The 15,972-nt window shown below is 34.5% G+C and overlaps 1 protein-coding gene across 1 annotated transcript; it reads right to left on the reverse strand.

Annotated features, from left to right (window-relative positions):
• Positions 1-626: 626 nt before the first annotated feature.
• LOC146933218 (bifunctional aspartokinase/homoserine dehydrogenase 2, chloroplastic-like) lies at positions 627-13,976 on the reverse strand. The gene is made up of 18 exons (XM_085704962.1): positions 13,722-13,976; positions 13,387-13,451; positions 12,915-13,289; positions 12,029-12,117; positions 11,635-11,938; positions 11,418-11,470; positions 11,120-11,334; positions 10,873-10,960; positions 10,649-10,762; positions 8,589-8,687; positions 8,279-8,473; positions 4,528-4,610; positions 3,462-3,687; positions 2,868-3,013; positions 2,403-2,538; positions 1,867-1,950; positions 1,680-1,772; positions 627-1,094 (listed from the first exon to the last, which is right to left on the reverse strand). The coding sequence occupies exons 1-18, from the start codon at positions 13,862-13,864 to the stop codon at positions 849-851; spliced, it is 2,754 nt and encodes a 917-aa protein (XP_085561088.1). The 5' UTR covers positions 13,865-13,976; the 3' UTR covers positions 627-848.
• Between the last annotated feature and the right edge of the window lie 1,996 nt (positions 13,977-15,972).

Below are 15,972 nucleotides of genomic sequence, written 5' to 3' on the forward strand. Positions count from 1 at the left end.
CACAATTGATACATAAACTAAATCTATATGAGACCCACATGATTTTGTTATTCTTATGATGTTGTTGGTAGATGTACAATTAGCAAAGTGACATTTTTTTATAGCATAGTGAAGGAACATTTGTTTCTTCTAACAATAGCATAATCTCCAAATTGTATTGACTCGTTACCATCCTCTAATAAAAATTGTATGAGAAATGTTATCTTTGATTGATTAAAATTAACATGAGTCCTACCAAATCTATATGGGACCCACATGATTTGGTGAGACGTGTAAATTTTAACCAATCAAAAGAGTATGTTAAATTAAATGTGTATTGCTAGCATTTCTCAAATTATTATACAGTTCAAAAGTAAAATGCTATTTAAACTAAAAACATGTTGATGGATTTGAAGTTGATTATCCGAAGAAGTTATACTTTGTTGCTAGTAGGGGAATGTAGTACCACTTCAAGGAATATATGCCTATTACGAAATGCAGTTAAATTCATCTTTATAAACCAGATCAAGCTTGGCATTGCATTAAATTTCAAATAGAAAAGGGATAGAAAAATGAAGCATGAAGGATTAATTTGCAGTGAGTGGTGGAGGGGTTGTTGCAGGATATGGATGGCATAAACACCAAAATTATTAAAATGCCTATTCGAGACAGTCTAAATTATAACGTTTGTTTGCTATTTTACAATACGACTCCCAAACAAGATTAATGGAGACAGGTTTTATTCCCGTATACAAGATAAACAAGCTAGCATACACTGCTATAAGATTACAACAATAAGCAAATAACCTACCAAACAACTCAAGAGAGGAACATCGACATTACAAAATTTTATGGTTGCAGAATGACATCTATGATGGAGCGCCTAGATATGAGGCAAGTCGTAAAATATCACTAAATATTCCACCCGCTGTGACTTGAGCACCAGCTCCTGGCCCGCGAACTATCAGAGGTTGATTCTTATACCTTCTTGTTGTGAATGCAATTATATTATCTGACCCCGACAATTGTGCAAATGGATGATCCTTCTTGTATCTTCGCAGCTCTACAACTCCTTTTTTATTTGTCACATCCACCACTCCCACGTATCTCAATACCTACAAAGTACAAACATAGGAAGCTCAAACTCAAATGTAAATATGATATCAAAAATAGAGAAAAAAGAATCAAAAAGAGAAAGAAAGATGCCATCTTGAAAAACATAATTAATGGTACTATTGTCGACTATCAAATAACAGCAAAAGACACAAGCTAGCACCCGCCAATCCAACATAAGTCAACGGTAACACTTTTTACTTCAGCTTGTGGTCTACCTTTTACACTTTTACTTCAGATCTATTATAGAAATTTAGGCTGCTTTGAAATATCTAAACTTGCTTCTGTTTTTTTATGAAATAAAGTTTAGGTGAGTTGGGTCCAAACACTCTAAATTTGCTTCCCTACCAACCTGTGAGCACTCTACTTTTATTAAGTTTGACAGGATAACGTTTCAACCTTGCTTTTCTTGGCTTGTAGGCTTAAATTTTAATTTCAAGAAAATAATGTATGTAATATGGTATCATCAAAATATTAACAATGTCAATCTTATGTTGAATGTATCATGCATGTACAAAGTAGTATATGCATTATGCAACTATTCTTTAGATGCTTTAGCAAAGAATAAACTGTCTTGAGTTACTCACTTCCCCAGCATTGTCAGCATCTTCTTGTTTCTTTGCAAACTCCGGGTCAAATTTTGGTAGCTGTTGCATAAACTCCTGAGCTGATGCACACGCCTGAATGAAATCATCAAAACAGCCATGTCAAGCAATTGGTTCTGGCATAACTCTAATACCATGAACTGCATAATTTATAGAAATTGGTTCTTACCCGTAGTGGTTCTGGCACTAGACTTTCAATTGGAATATTAGACAGCTCTAGCTTTAAACCAGATTCCCTTGCGAGAATTATCACCTGTACAACAACAGAGCTTTGTGATGTTGATTTTGAATAACCACAGTCATGAACCAAAATTGACATTGTAATTAAGCCTACATGTCATTTATTTATCATGAAAAATATAAATACTACCTAAACATACTAGCTTTATTTCTGCAGTCAAGTCTTCTCTTTGTAATTAGTATTTCAATATTAAAATTATCATATTTGTGCTTGAGCTCAAATATTTGATAAGTTGATATATAGAAGTGGATTTTTTTCCAAAAAAGATGTATATATGGATTTAATTTAAGTTCAAGGCTGCAACTAAATTCAAGCTTAACCAAATCAACCTCAAAACCCAGATATTTAATTTGGAACATTTAAATTACAGCCCTAGTCACAAAAGCCAAACGAAATTGAAACTCGAGATGACAAAAGCACAACGGGGCTTCATTGACATTTGAAAACAATTTGGCACCAAGTACCTTTCTAGCAACATCTGTTCCAGACAGATCATCTCTTGGATCAGGCTCGGTATAACCTGCTTCCTTTGCTTCACCAACTACCTCACTAAAAGCCCGGCCATCTTTAAAGTTATTAAAGATGTAACTCAATGTCCCACTGCAGAGTCACAGGAAATACAATAAGGTAAAGGCTAAAGATGAACCAATAATGCCAATGGCACTGATACTTGAAAAAATATTTTAATTTTTTTCCTGTATAGAATGGACAGTTGCTGGAGGGTGGACAAATGACATTTAGCAAAAGAGCATTTTAAGTCTCAAAGTTTGAGAATTAAGGTGCCAAACCACAAATTAAGACAAATACTACAGCACCAATCAAAGCCTGAATATATAGTCGACTAGGTGAAGTCAACTACATGGATTAACGATACCATAATACTGTCACAAATTAAGATAAATAAATAGAAATAATATGTAACAGCGAACCTGAATATGCCTTCAATTTGCAAAATTTTGTCTCCAGTTTCAAGGAGGCCACGCAAAGTGCTGACTATAGGAAGACCAGCTCCAACAGTAGCTTCATAGAAGTAGTGAGTATAGGATTGCCTCTGGAGAGCTCTTAACCTCAAATACTGGATAGAGAGAAAAGGTGAGAAAAAGAAGTAAATTTGTGGTAACTATGATAGAAACAAAAGAAGTGACATGTACTAGCAGCAGCTGCTGAAGCTTGAAGAAGGATTGCACTTAACAAATTTTAAAAAGTATTATAAAAAGAAGTCCATAAAGTAATAGTCCAATCAGAAGAACATGATCCTCAGCTCAATTCTTACAATCGTTTGTTGTTCTAGTTTGTGCTAACAACAAAGTTTCATGTTAGATACTAGTAACTAAGAAATATGATGAAACATCACTCAGTGTCAAGGTAACAAAATTCCAAAATGCTGAAATACAATGAAAGATGCATACGAGATGACAAAATAGGTTTGGAATTTCAAAAATCTACAGCACTAATTACAGGAGACAAGTCAGAAACAACTAAGTATATTATATCCATCAAAAACACATTATGGATTACTTTACCTGCTCAAGTGGTCCCGAATTTGCCTTCTTATTTGGGGTAATTACATGTATTCCTTTGCACAACCAATCATAGTAATGGCCAGCAATGACAGAATCAGCCGTGCAGTCTACTAATGCCGTGTTTGGTATAAAATTATTTCCATGCACGTGCTGAGCAAATTTTTCCAAATTAGCCGCTTCTCCTCTTTCCTCCCGAAGTTCTTTCCACCTTGCTAAGTCAATACCCCTGCAAAGAGCAATTACAATATGAAATTTTGAACAAGAACCAATTTGTTCAACAACGCCGTAAGCTAACAAATCATATGATGATGCATTTTGAAAATGTAGCTCCATGAGTATTGACCAACGAATTCCTCTTGTCAAGAACTTTAAAGTACTTCAGATGGTGAGAGTTGTGAAACTAAAGTAGAAACCCTAAAATCACTCATAGCAAGAAGCATGGGTTCCCAAAAGTAACCAGGTATCACTTTTTAGTGAAACTAATACATTTTTAACTTAAAACAGACAAATTAAAAAAATTTATAATTGAGCCATGCGTGTGCGACATTGCACATCATTTTTAGTGAAACTAATGCATATCCACATAGCTTGAAGCCTAAAATGTCAACTAAGTTCATATGTCCTAGTAGGTAATCTGTTATGATCAGATTTTTTTTTTTTTTTTGTGGGGGGGGGGGGGGGGGGGTTGCAATCAACATACTTTGGGTAAGGATTGTTCTCATGCTTTCTCTTTGATTCTTTTAAGGGTCTCAATATCTAATGCTAATTTTTCTCATTAGACATGCAGAAGGATTGGAAATATATTTTGCCTTTATTTGGTTTTGTTAAGGGAAATTCCCTTATACTTTTTTGTTCCTTCTAATACTATTCTTCTTTATGGAAATATATATATAAAAAAAAAAAAAAGATATATAATAACCAATAGTACTTCTTTAAAAAGTGAAGGGAAAAGTTTAAATGAAGTTATCTTTCTCACATAAAAATTGCTCTAAGATGTATGCAGGCAACAAAGGTTTACTATGTATCATTTAGAAAGAGAGATTCAGTTCAGAATGATTTCACTTACACATCACTGAGAAGCATTGACTTTGAGCCAATTATGCCCATTACACGCAAATCAATGTTAAATTCTTCTTTCAGAACTGAAGCCTGCATTGAATGAACTGTTGCATGAGCTTGCCACATATTTCAAGAAGCCTTCTGGTATGTAACAAATATGAAATATCCAAATGACTATGTTTAGCAAGTCAGATTGCCAGCATCACATTTAAGCATGGGATGTAAAATGCTTCAAACAGATCAAATCAAACCTTTATTAATACAAGTAAAAAACATGAGAATTGGAGATACTTATGAATGTTGGAGTAAGACAACTAAATATCTCAAATAAGAAACAATAATTGAATTACGATCACAATATCATCTATGCATGAGTTGGCACAACGTTTAAAGAATTTGAACTCTTGATCAATTATCATCACAACCTCGTTAAATACGAAGTCTTCTCATTTTTCTTTTCCATACCATTAATGGAGGATAATTTTGTAAAGTTACTCATTATTCTCTTGCCCATAGAAAATTAACTATATTTCTTAATTAGTGTGAAATTGTCAAAGTGACATAATTTGGGACAGAGTAAGTAATACAAGACTCCAACCGGAAAACAAATCTTGATTATAACTAAGAAATTTGAAAACTAATCTTAAAAAAGATAACATAAAATACACAAAGATCAGAAATTAATCCAATGATGATAAAATGCTCAGCAATAATCTTTCGATAGGTTCTGATACCATATTAAACATCAAGAGACTACTATGTATTGAAGTCAAATGATCAAAATAGGCACAGTATTAGAAAAGCCTACAATAAATAGAAGAAAAAGAATAGTCATTTTAACAGATTGTCCTTATTGACTATTGGTGTGTTTCCCTCCACCATCATAAATGCAAAGTTGAATATAGAGCGCCGAGAGTAGTGTACATAGTATTAATTAGAGGGTACAGTCGGAAAATATAATAATAAATATCACATTGAAAATTACATTTATTTTGAAACAATTATTTTTGAAGTAACACTCATTGTAAAACAGATGGATGCTTAGACCTAAAAAAAACAGATGGATACATACTTATGTGTTTAGCCCCCAATGTCATCTTTTAGGTGAAGCCAAAAGAATTTGAACAAACATTATTCTGCCAGTATCAGAAATTTTGTCGTTGCAAACAGGCACTAAGGAACAGTCAATGGGAAATCCCGCCATGCCATCGAGGTTCTCAAATTGTAGTTGGGGCACAAAGTAGACACTTAGTTGTTGAATGACCCAAGAATAGATATGAAATTTCGAAAAGAGTTTGGATGAGCATAAGATATTATTAAACTAAAACACTTTGACCAGGCGGGGAAAACACACCAAGATGCGCTACTAGTCCAGTGTGCAAATCACCAAGTGCTAAATTTGATCTGCCTGATAATAAGGTACTTGAGGTTGGACACGTCTAATATTTCAAGGCAACCCCCAATATTATATTGGAAAGGGATTTGGCAGCAAGGAAAAATCTAGAAGATAGGACAACCAGAGAGAAGGACCATCCACAGAATTCACATCAACATAATAGGAGTGGAGCTATAACGTCTTCATTGACGAAAAACAAACCACCAAAGAGGGGTTACAAAGGCGCCAAAATTCCACCACAGACTGAAGGAGACAAGGTTAAGGCAAGTGAAAGAGAGAGGGACAGAATAGGTCTCCACCAAAGGGAAAGAGATATTTGGTTCTTCAAGGTGGGGAACAATGGCGGTGTGAATCCACGTGTCAACAGAGAAGGTGTAGGCACAAGAGAAACCCATCTATCGAATGTCGTGGGATTTAGGGAGAGCAAGCACGACGTTGACAAAAGCGGCGAAGGTTTTCAACAGTTCGGGTTGTACGGACGGATAGTTAGATGCGTCGTAGAAGTCGAAAACCTAGAGATTCTTCAAGAGATAAAGATACTTATGAGATACAAGGCTCATTGTAGAGACATATGTTTTCGAGGAGAGGAAGGAAAGTATATGACAAAAGAGTGCGTCTAGTAAACTACTCGTTATGTCAATGGTGTTGGCTTCTACTACCATTTGTGTTTCAGTTGTTTTCTTTCCACAACAAAACACTGAAACGCAAATGGCCAAGGAAACAATGTCATTTACAAACCAAGTAGTTTAGCGGACTTACTCTTTTGTCATATTTCTTCCTTCCTCCCCACAAAAATACATGCCTTTAAGCCATATTCTCAAACGTATCTTCATCTCTGGAAGGATCTCCAGGTTTTCGACTTCTACGATGAATCCCACTACTTTGTTCGTACAACTCAGAAATGTTGAAAACCTTCACTATTTTTTAAAACGTCTTGCTTGCTCTTAGTAAATACCACGACATTCGGAAGATGGGTCTGTCGTGTGCCTACTCTCTCTTTGACATGTTATACCCACTCTCAGCCGACAAGTGGATCTGCACCGCCATTGGAACCCTCCTTGTAGAACTGAATCTCTCCAATTTACCCTTCGGTGGAGACCTATTTTGTTCCCCTCTCTCATTTCGCTTGGCCTAACCTCATCTCCCTCGGTCTTTGCGATGGAACTTTGGTGCCTTTGGAATCATCTTTGGTGGTTCGTTTCCCGTCAATGATGACATTACAACTCAATATCTATTATGTGAATGTCCTTTTCTCCGGCTTCCTTTATACTTGAAGCTTTAGATGTTTCCTTTGCTCCCAAATCCTTTTCCAATATTCGCATGCCAACTTCCTTGAAGATGTTAAAATTCACCACTAAAAATAACATTAGGGTATCTACCAAAAAAAAAAAATAACATTAGGGTTTGCCTTGATTGAAATATTAGACTCGCCTGGTATCAAGTACTTTATTATCAATCAATCACATTTACCACTATTGGTGACTTGCACAATGTATTGGTAGCGCATCTTGATGTGTTTTCCCCGCCTGGTCAAAGTGTTTTAGTCGAATCATTGCTTAAACTCCTTCAAACTTTTCCGAAATTACATATCTATTTTTGGGTCGTTCAACAACTAAGTGTCTATCTGGTGCTCCAGTACAAGATTTTCGAGGGGCCCTTATACATATCCCTGATAGCTCGAATATAGGCGGTCTTTACCCCTTTCCACAAAGTCTCTTTAGGCATTCTATCACACCTTCTCCAAATCAATGAAATCTAAGTGCAAGTCTTTGTGATGCATCTGCTATCGCTTCATCACATGTCGTTGTAAGCAGTACGCTTCCGTAATTTTAGTCTCTTTTCTTAGTCTATATTCGAGCTATTAAGAACATGTATGAGGACACGGGGTGGGGCAACAGAAGATTTTCCCATTATAATAGGACTACATCCAAGGGCACTAAGATGCATGTTTTTTGTAGATGATATAGTCCTACTTGGAGAGTCGAGAGCAAAATTAAATGGGAGGTTGGAGAATTGGAGGCAAGCGTTAGAGAAGTGTATGGCTTCTGCCTGAGTAGAAGCAATACAGAGTATATGGAATGCAATTATAGCAAAAGCCGAAGCATTTCTTACTTGGAGGTGAAAGTTGGAGATCATGTCACTTTATCCTAACTGACACTAACTAACTGCAGAAAAACAGTATTTCTATTGGGAGTCCTGTCACTTTATTTTTCAATTATAAGCATAATTTTGCTCAAGTGCAATTTTGTATGATAGAAAATAGAGTAACTGATTCCGCACAAAGGATTGTAAAAGACAAATACACATCAAAACATACAGGGGCAGAACCAAAATGAAATGAAATTGTATGTGGAAACTGCACCTGATCCCTTAGTTGATCGAGTAGAGTGCTCCCAATTAACCCTGGTCCAATAATTCCCATTGCTATGGTGGTTCTTGAGAGATAAAATCTGGAATGGACAGCCCGTAAAGCTTTTATACTATCCTCTCGCTTAATAACAACAGTAATATTATACTCAGAACAACCTTGTGCTATGGCACGGACATTTATATTGGCCTGTTTAATAGCAAGTTTGACGATAAACAAGTTAAAAGAAATAATAAAATATGCAAAAAGATTCCAACCAAAACAACATCCTGCCATTCTTATAAGATGAGAATAATTTTCTAACCTTAGCCAATGCGTTGAAAAGGGTGGCACTAACTCCAGGAGTACTTGCCATTTTCTGGCCAACAGCAGCCAAAATGCTACAATTTGGGATAACGGCAACCTGAGAGGTGCTACAAAATTTAGAATAAAATGAAGATAAAAAAAATTTAAAAATGTTAAAATTTCAAAAGCGTTCAATTAAATATACCAATTGAAACAGAAAAAATGTCTTCAACTTGGGTTAGGGCAAATTCGACCCTACAAATCCGACTTGCAGGGTGGTGGGATGGTCTTCCACTTATAAATATTTTTTCAGGTCATATTACCTCCAATGTAGAACTCTCAACATATCCGCTCACGGCTCACGCTTAGGACGGGACATCTAGAGAATCACATGTGCGTCTTAATAAGGGCACGTGGGTGGCCCAACATATCTAGAATAAGCTCTGATACCATTTTAGAATTTGGGTTAGACCTATCTCAGTCACAGAAGATCGGCTTGTAAAGTGAGAGATGTCTCCCATTTATCAACATTTTTTCATACCACGTCACATCGAATGTGAGACTATCAACAAAATGAAAAGACTCGGTTCTAAAGATTGTATTTCATGAGAATTAAGTAAAAGAAATAAGCATATAAATTAACCCAAAAAAATGTGCTGCATTGACATAAAACTTCCTTTGGTGTATTGTGATATGTTTTGTGAATTTTATTACCACGATATGTTTTTACTTTTTAGTTTATTGATCTCAACATATGTTACTAGTTTTGTCTGTTTTATCATTATTGGGAAAAACCAAGTCCAGCTTAGAATAAAGAAAAGGTCTTAAATAAATTTATAAAGAGTAACACCCCTCAACTTACAAACTGGTTTTCTAAGGATATGGCATCAGAGTCTATTGATTTGAGTCACCCACCATTTATATCCACGCATCAAGCCTAATAGTGTTGGGCGTGAAAGGTGTATTGGGAAAAACCCAAGTCCCACGTAGAATAAAGATAAGATAAGTTTATAAAGAGTGACATCAATCACCTTATAAATTAGTTTTGTAAGGATGAGTTAGAACCAATGTGAAAAATTAATAATTATACTTTGCAATGTTTATGGTATAAATTTAGTTATATATTATAATTTTACTTCCACTAATTCCACCAGCTGCACCTTAGGTACCATGAGAACGGTGACCGCCACATGAAACCCATAACACCCAGCTTTATATGGTATCTTGTCAGATTTCTGCCATGACCATCGTTTAACAAAACTTTCAGCACCTCACAACAAGTTCACAATTGACCATTTTGCTTGATATTTCATAAAAATGCTTTGACTCTTTCATCAATCTAGAAAGAATCACAAGACACGACAGTGTCTCTTAGTCCCATCAGTTTATGTTTGAACCACTGATAATTGTAACCTCTTTTCTAGACCATAGTTGGAAGTTTATATATAACTTGAATATTTATTTTAACCACAACATACAATTATCATCATTTAGAGGGAAAATTTAGAGAAGGCTCGCACAACAAAGATAGAATATATCAGACGAAATAGTCATGACTTCACATTTCTTATCCTCTTCAACAAATTGGGATAACGACACAAAAATTGGTTCATCTATTCTCCGAATCCACATAAATATAATGATAAATTTTAAATTTTTGATATTAACTATGGGGGTGGAGGGTGGGGGTAGCTCACTTGGTTGAGCTAAGGGATTAGAGGAGTTAAGGGGTCAAAGATCTAGGATTCGAATCCTAGCAAAGGAGAAAAATACTAACATAACAAATAACATACTAACATTTGCCATTAAAAAAAACTGTCTTAACAAATGAACATAAACTTGCAATTTTTTGGATAAACCAAGCTATCCTCCGCACACAGTTGTGGAGACTAATCCCTTGAGGTAAAAATTTATTTAAGGGGTTGACTTCTGCCAACATATGTTTTTTCATACGCATCAGTGAGGGATGGAACCCTTAACCAAATGGTTAAAGGACCAAGTATCTACCACTTGTGTCACAGTAATAAAATATGTTACTTGTATTTGGTTACAGTAAAAATGTAGAATCGGATTTAGCACCTGAGAAAGACGCCCATTATCCAAAGCTTGACGAAACCTTGATTGCAATGCCTCGGCAACAGCTTTTACTTCCTTCTCGGGCACAGCAAAGCATACAGAATGCTCACTACTAGCCTACACAAAAGTCGTCAATGAGGACAGAGAAATTTATATATATATATATATATATATATATATATATATATATATCAGTGTCAACATCTAGAAAAGGTTCCAAAGTGCACCTGAGATATCATGATAACGTTAGCTCCAACATCTTTTACTGCACCAAAAATAGCGCTAGCTGTACCTGGAACACCAGCCATTCCAGTTCTGCAACCAAAAAAAGCAACAAAAAAAAAAGCATGTTGGAATCTTGAGCTTGGGGGATTGGTATAGGTTATAGAATATCTTAAATTAAATGGAAGTCACAAAGCATCACGAATGAAAACTATTAATAGTTAAAGTAATCGCAATTCAAGGCTCACCCACCCCTCAACATTTACAAGAGCTAAGTTGTCTATTGTTGCAAATCCTTTGACAAAATTTTGCAGGTTCGACTTATCTTCATAATCACTAACAACAGGATGACATATCTTTGTCCCAGGAGCAGAAAGGTTGAAAATATTCCTTATCAAAATGGGTATGCCATATCTCATCACAGGAATTATTGTGCGAGGATGCAAAACATTAGCTCCAAAATAAGACTGTACAACATGCAGTTTGAGAGTTAATATCATTAATTTTGGTAAGCACAAGGGGCATAGGGGATTTCCAGAGTCCAACTCACCATTTCCCAAGCCTCTTGATAAGACAATGTCTTCAAAATCACAGCCTCACTAACTGCAGAAAGAAGATATCATTGTTATATTAAATACAAACTTCATGCTAAGACAATCAAACATACCATTCAAAAAAACATCAATATATCTGAGGTAAACTCATTCTTGGTTACTTGAAAAAATTCTCATAATCTACTCATTGTTAAATTAGGGAGTAGCACAAACCTTTTCTAGGATCTGCACTATACACACCATCAACATCTGTCCAAATTGTGACCTGACGAGCTCTAAATAGAGAACCCATAATTGCTGCTGAGAAATCACTTCCATCCCGCTTCAATGTAGTAGGAATATTTTCAGGTGTGCTTGCAATGAATCCAGTAGCAATAATTACCTTGCATGGATTCAGAGAGTACCATTTCTCAAGTCTTCGCTCGGATTCCAAATAGTCGGGATCAACTTGATTAGAACCAGTAGGATTTACAATCAAGACTTCCCTTGTATCCATCCATTTGCAATCAATTCCATTCTGCAGAACCATAAGGAAAGAAGGATACAATCAGCTCAAGATAGATATTTTAAGGGGAAAAAGTATATCTTTCTAAGCAAAACAGCATACCTTCCTAATAACTAGAGACAACATCTGGGCAGACCATAATTCCCCATGTCCTACAACAAAATCTGTAAAGGATTCTGTCACATGACCAGCTGCAAGGTATTAAGAATGTTAGTTGGGCGGATGGTGTAATTCCTTAATGCATAAATTCATCATTAACAACAATGTCATACAACAGTGAATGATTTTTGATCCTCAAACATAAATTTTTTTGCTCTTAGTCTTTGTAAAAAAAAAAAAAAAATTGTTTTTAGTCGTTTCAGATATACCATGTGTTTGTTGTTTTGTTTTAGTCCTTGCAAAAATTATTCACATTACAAACAAAGAACCTAAGGATAAAATTGTCCTTCAAAGGGTTTCCCCTTCATATAGAACTTTCTCTTTATAGAATATAACTAAGTAACTAACACTCAATTCCCAACAGATGACAAATCATAATGCCTACCTAAGGATAAAATTGTCCTTCAAAGGGTTTCCCCTTCATATAGAACTTTCTCTTTATAGAATATAACTAAGTAACTAACACTCAATTCCCAACAGATGACAAATCATAATGCCTCCTTTTATATCCTAAGTTTCCAAGCTTTGACCATTCAGGCATAACTACTCTAACTAACTACTTCAGGGCCTTGCATAGTGCAACATACCTTTACGTTAATACTATTGCAATTTGCAATGCATATAAAATGTAAAAAAGTGAAAGATATCAATGCCAACTTAAAAAGAAATGAAGACAGTAAGATAAAATCCTATATGCAAATCAGGATATCTGAAAGAAATAAATAGAAGAACTAAGAAAAGGAAGTAAAAGAAATAGAAAAATAAAAGGACTTTTGGGGGAAAAAATAAACACTATTCAAAAGGGGGAAAGAGTTGATTTGCCTATGACCTATGTATATAGCCCGAAGCATGGCCTTAAGGTTGCTGATGTCTTCATGCAACTTAGACAAGAAAATAGCGAGAGTTTCTCCATCAAGTATGTCATGTGCAGTTGCACTATGCTTCTCCAAAACAGCATCCAAGGAAGATATATAAGACTCATCACGTGATTGAGCCTTATTGATAAGGTCATACATCATATCCGTCACCTTAGACATTGCAGAAACAACCACCAATTTCCTCTCGGAATCATCATTGAGAACTATGTCTCCAACATTCTTTATTCTTTGTGAGCTTCCCATACAAGTTCCACCAAATTTGTGAACAGACCAAGAGTCTCCTTTCGAAAGCTCTTTTTCCTCCACTGCCACATTCACCGAAACATCTGCAGTAAATAAACATTTAAAAACAGAACATTACACTAGTCTTCTCTTCTTCAAAATACCTAGCAAAAATTCCAGCACGCAAGCATATATACAAACCTGTAAGTGAAGCGCATATCCCAGAGCTCGGTGACTCTCTTCGCCAAGGTAACGTAATTCCCTTTCTGATGCAAAAAAATCACAGTAACCACATGAATTAATTGATAAAAAAATACAGAAGGTTTAAACATATACACACACTCCATTCTACTTAACTGAATAAACCTAACTTCAAATTCTCACTTCAGCTGATAATTTGATTCATTATTATGACATAATTAAAATTAAATACATAAGTTTAATCATAATCAGTGGAAGTAAACGGAAGAAAAATTGTGAAGCAGGAAGCTACGGAAAGACCTAATAATTGAAAGGAAGGGAAGAAAGATAGATACCGGAGAGAGTGGAAACGGCGGGAGAGGAGGAAGTGACGACATTGAGAATCGGCGGGGATCTTGTTGTTGAAGTTGTCGTGTTGGGAGTTGGATAGTGAAATGCGAGAGAAGTGAGAGAGGGATGAAGAAAACGACGACGCCATGGCTGCTATGTGCGCCGCAGCAGAGAGAGAGAGATATTGAAGGTTGGTTTTGGACTAACCCCAATCAGTATAGCTTTTTTTTAAAAGCTGGTTTGTGAGTTTTTGTTTTGTTGTATCACGAGGGGAAGAGAAATTATTCTTGTACGACGACTTTTTGACAATTTTCTCTCTCATATTCACATGTTGTTATTATCCTCTCTCTTTCTTTTTCTCTCTCCATTGTTTTTTACCAATAAAAAGAGAAAAAACAATATTATCACCAAAGTTGTCATTCAATGGATGTACAAATATCATTACTCGGAGGGAAATGACCGCACTATTATTGACTTTAGTTTAATGGACATCTGAGTACAACTAAAATCACTTCTTGACAATAGAGACTCATAATTTTGAATGAGAAATGATATTTGTACAACTACTTTTTGACAACTTTTGGAACAACCCTCTCTCTCATACTCATATGTGTTTTTATTCTCTCTTTTCTTCTTTCTCTCTATTGTTTTTAGCGTGTGTTTGGTTGTGCGGTGGAAAAAATTGATTTTGATAGAATTGATTTTGGTTAAAAGTGAGTTGAATGTAAAGTGATTTATGTTTGGTTACCTTCAAAACTAAAGTGATTTGTATGAAAAATGTTGTTTCGATGTTTTGAGTCAGAATTGCTTTTAGATGTGTAAAAGACCAAAATAGGCTTGTATATGTATGTATATACATCAAATTTTACATTTATTTAGTTTTTTCATCCTTCATTTTTTTTATTAATTGACAATAAAATTACTAGATTAATATTATCAAATTTTACATTTATTTAGTTTTTCATCCTTCATTTTTTTTTATTAATTGACAATAAAATTACTAGATTAATATTATTGTTAATCACACAATATTCAAATAAAAATACATGTAGGGAATATATATTAAACATGAAGTACTCATTAAAATTACAAATGGATAATATAATATAAAGTGCAATACAAATTTGAAACATTACAACAATCATCGTCTTCATTTGATTCTTCATTCCAATAGTTCATTTTGCAATGAGATTTGGTTGTTGTCAAAGGTAAACAATTAGTAATGAGATTTGTCTACTGTCAAAAATGGCAGGGCAAAAAATAAATCTTAACAAGAGGTGGTAAAATCTAAAACAACTTCCTGATAAGTATGATCTGTTTAATGTTCCTGGTAACAATTAATAATGAGATTTGGCTACTGTCAATCATGGCATTACAAAAAACACAGCTTCATGATATTAGCACTTCATTGTTCCAAATAAGTATGATCAGAACAATAATTCCTAACACAATTCTATATCAATAACTTCAATTCCGAAAGATAAACACTTAGTCTAATCCATTAAATGAATCAGGAGTTACCTTGATGTCAAAAGGTAAGTAATTAGAAGTTAGTCCATACAGAACCCATAAAACCAAGAATTGGACTTTGATTGATTTTTCCTTGGTTTGAAGATAGTTTAAACTCTATGCATGAGTGTGGAAAACAATATGCCATTGAAATGTTATAGCAAAAAAAGATGCAGTAAAATAGAAGATCAGCTAATACTAATAACTATAAAACTCGCAAAAAAAATGCATGAGTCTAGGACATCTATCTATTCTCAATGCTAAAACAATTTCAACATTTGAATCTGAATGAATCCAAGACATTCTTGGCAAATGATTCATTCTGGTGACGCCCTCCTTTCTATTTAATTATTTTAATTAGTTTTAGAATATATTTATATATTTATATGATGTATATGAGGGATATATGATTTGTTGAGATTAGATGTATTTTTATAATTTAGTTAATATATTTTGTTAAGCGATATTTTGTTATGTTATATGTTGGTATTTACTAGCATAATATATTTGTTAATTGTTATAGATATATATTTGTTATTTGGTGTATTATTATATAATTAGTAGAGAAATATTATTTATTAGAATATGAGGATTATTAGTGTGAATAAATTGGAGGTTAGAATAGAAAGAAGAATAAGTTGTTGGGCCTAAATAGATTTGGGAAGAATATTTTAGTATTATAAATAGAGAAGCTTAGGTTAGAAAGAGTTTACCAAAAACCGCTTTTTGGAAAAGAGGAGAACAATA

The sequence above is a fragment of the Medicago sativa genome, chromosome 4 (assembly GCF_051527215.1).
Source record: "Medicago sativa cultivar Bolivia chromosome 4, Bolivia_mono, whole genome shotgun sequence".
Taxonomy (NCBI): Eukaryota; Viridiplantae; Streptophyta; class Magnoliopsida; order Fabales; family Fabaceae; genus Medicago; species Medicago sativa.

Excerpts from the sequence above, each read along its gene's own strand:
- LOC146933218 (XM_085704962.1), bottom strand. The coding sequence starts at position 13,864 with ATGGCGTCGTCGTTTTCTTCATCCCTCTCTCACTTCTCTCGCATTTCA. Across the intron at positions 3,688-4,527 it reads TCAATGCTTCTCAGTGATGT|GGGTATTGACTTAGCAAGGT; the intron begins GTAAGTGAAATC and ends TGCTCTTTGCAG. Across the intron at positions 1,951-2,402 it reads GAACAGATGTTGCTAGAAAG|GTGATAATTCTCGCAAGGGA; the intron begins GTACTTGGTGCC and ends GTTGTTGTACAG.